General features: G+C 59.7%; 1 protein-coding gene across 2 annotated transcripts in view; it reads left to right on the top strand.

The window, feature by feature from the left end:
- The window catches only part of RGS9 (regulator of G protein signaling 9), a 57,661-nt gene extending 56,191 nt beyond the window's left edge, over nt 1–1,470 (top strand). For both annotated transcript variants that reach the window (XM_021712452.1, XM_021712451.1), the window contains one exon: nt 1,063–1,470. In XM_021712452.1, the coding sequence (XP_021568127.1) occupies nt 1,063–1,149 (87 nt within the window). In that variant the 3' untranslated portion in view covers nt 1,150–1,470. The remainder of the gene's footprint in view (nt 1–1,062) is intronic.
- Nucleotides 1,471–2,406: the final 936 nt, after the last annotated feature.

The raw sequence follows: 2,406 nt of genomic DNA, 5'->3' as shown, positions 1-2,406 counted from the left end.
GGCCCCCCCGCAAGGCTGGCCTCTGAAAGCCGCAGGCGCCTGGGGACGCCCGTCAAGGCGCAGCCGCCGGGCTCCGAGGGCGCTGGGTGACGCCTGGTCCGCGGCAGAAGGGTCAGAACGCAGAACCCGTTCTCCTTCTTGCTGGGCTTGGCGGGGGACGGTCGGGCACCCCACACCCGTCAGCGTGCCCTGTGCCGCGCCCCGCCGGCTTTGGGAGAGGAAGAGCCAGGCCCGGGTCTTAGTTGCCATGGAAGCCCCAGGAGCGCGGCCCCCGCGGGGCGTGTCCGCCGGAGACAGAGTGCGTGGCCCGGGGACAGTGTAGTGTGCCCGGGGACGGCCTGCACGGGGGCAGGGTACGCGGAAGACGGTGTGCGCATGAGGTAGTACCCTGGGGGACGACGTGCTGGGGACCAGTGTGTACGGGGACAGAGTGCACAGGGGGCAGTTTGCAGGGGCACACTGTTCGTGGGGGACAGTGTGCACAGCGAGTGGTGTGCGGGGACAGTGCGCACAGGGAGCAAGGCAGGGTGCACAGGGGACAGTGCGCACGGGGGACAGAGCACATGGGGGCCAGCGTGCGCGGGGCGCAGTCAAGCGTGAGACTCTGGCGACCTTCGGAGAGAGGTCCGGACGCGGTGTGCTCTTTTGATCTTCCCCGGCCGGCCTTGCTGAGGGCATGTTGTAGCTCTGTGGCCACTGCTGTGTCTCAGACATGGGCTTGAGGCTTTCCAAAGGCCCTCTTCTCAGGGGCCACTCCTTCCTCAGGGGGCAGTTTAAAGGGGCTGATCATTAAGTACTGAGATGTCCCCCAGGGACATCCTGAACTCTTCAAAACTGTGGAAGTTCAAGTCCCTCGAAAAGAAAAAACAAAGTACCCTCAGACTTATCATCAATAACAGCAAAGTCCAAATCCCCACTAAAAAGGATCTACCAAGCCAATGGCTGCACACACAGCTTTTGGTCCACGCCCGTGGTGTGCTCATCCTCGGGGATGTCAGGATCGTGCGGGGGTGTGGTATCCTCTCTACCCCTGCCTCACTCGCTTTCCTCTTGCCCCTGAAGCTTTTTCCAGATCAAAATGGACGTACCTACAGGGAGCGGAACCTGCCTGATAGACTCAGAGGATGTCAGGGCGGCAGAGTCCAGTGACCGGGCCGCAGAGAAGGAGGTCGTCTGCCCCTGGGAGAGCCTGGCCGAGGGCAAGGCAGGCTGAGTGGGGGCCATGGGCCAGGAAGATGCTCGTGGCAGATGCCATGGGAGGGAGCTCACGAACCCAAGTGCATTGGGGTGACACCTGGGGGCTGGAGAGACACGATGGGGTGATCGTGGTCAAGAAGGCTCTGGTCCGTCCCCGGTGGCCAAGACCTTCTCTTCCTCCTGACCTTCCCTCCCCTGGACAGAAGAAAGGCATGTGGACCGGAAAACTTTCCTTGCTGCCTTAAAACCAATAAAAGGTTCCCTTTAAGAGTTTCTTGGGTTGGAATGTTAGTGTGTGTCTGGTGTCATTAGCTACCTGTGGGCTATCATTTAGGACTTGAGCTCGCATCTCCTTCCGTTTTCTGGACAAAGGGATGCTGAGTCACCCCCAAGAGCTCTCTCTGGGTCTCCGGAGGTTTGCACATGACGCTTTCCTCAGCTGAGCTCCCTAGGAGAGCCTCAGGCTGTGGCATCTCACGGGGATGGCGTGGGGTGGGCTGGGCGAAGCCACACCCCCAGAAGGCCAAGCGTGTTGTTCAGGCCCTCCAGGAAACAGACACCAAGACGGGATGTGATGGACCAGAGATTTGTTGGGGGAAGCCACTGGGGAAGGAAGGGCCACGGCTGGACGAACTTGGTGTTGGGGGTGGGGTCCAGACCGCGGTGCAGGCGTGACCTTTGGGGAAGGAGGGGTGGGCCAGCGGAGTCTCCGACGGCAGCACAGTTCTGAGAAAGTTGTGGCCGGGCCTCTGGGGTGGCCCTGAGTCCCAGCCACTGAGAAAGGGCCTCTGCCTCTCCTGGGAACGGCCAGGCCTTTGTGCTCCGCCTTGCAGGACCGTGGGCTGGAAGCTCCCATGAGAGCCTGGACGTGCTGCTGACTTGCAGCTTTGTCCTTGGCTTCTGCCAAAGCCCTGAAGTATTGTCCCCAAGGGTCCTGCTGGGATCATAACTGGATTGGACAGTGGATTGAAATTAAGGACGATGTGGTGAATACAATAGCTCTTAAAAGTTGCATGGAAAGTCCTCATGGGAGGAAAAAGTTAAGTGGTTTGCCAAACCACTCATTATGTTCCTCCTCTTTGACCCTCAAATTCATCAGAATTCAGTGAGTCGATGAGAGCCCCCGACTTGCCTTTGACCTCTGACAACTTATCGTGTTTAGCCCATAAAGGCCGGGGCTGGCTGCTGGATCATTTCTCTGTGCACATC

The sequence above is a fragment of the Carlito syrichta genome, unplaced genomic scaffold, assembly GCF_000164805.1.
Source record: "Carlito syrichta isolate Samal-C Ts95f unplaced genomic scaffold, Tarsius_syrichta-2.0.1 Scaffold303277, whole genome shotgun sequence".
NCBI lineage: Eukaryota > Metazoa > Chordata > Mammalia > Primates > Tarsiidae > Carlito > Carlito syrichta.
Note: the sequence above shows the minus strand (reverse complement) of the source record. Positions and strands in the feature narration are given on the sequence as shown.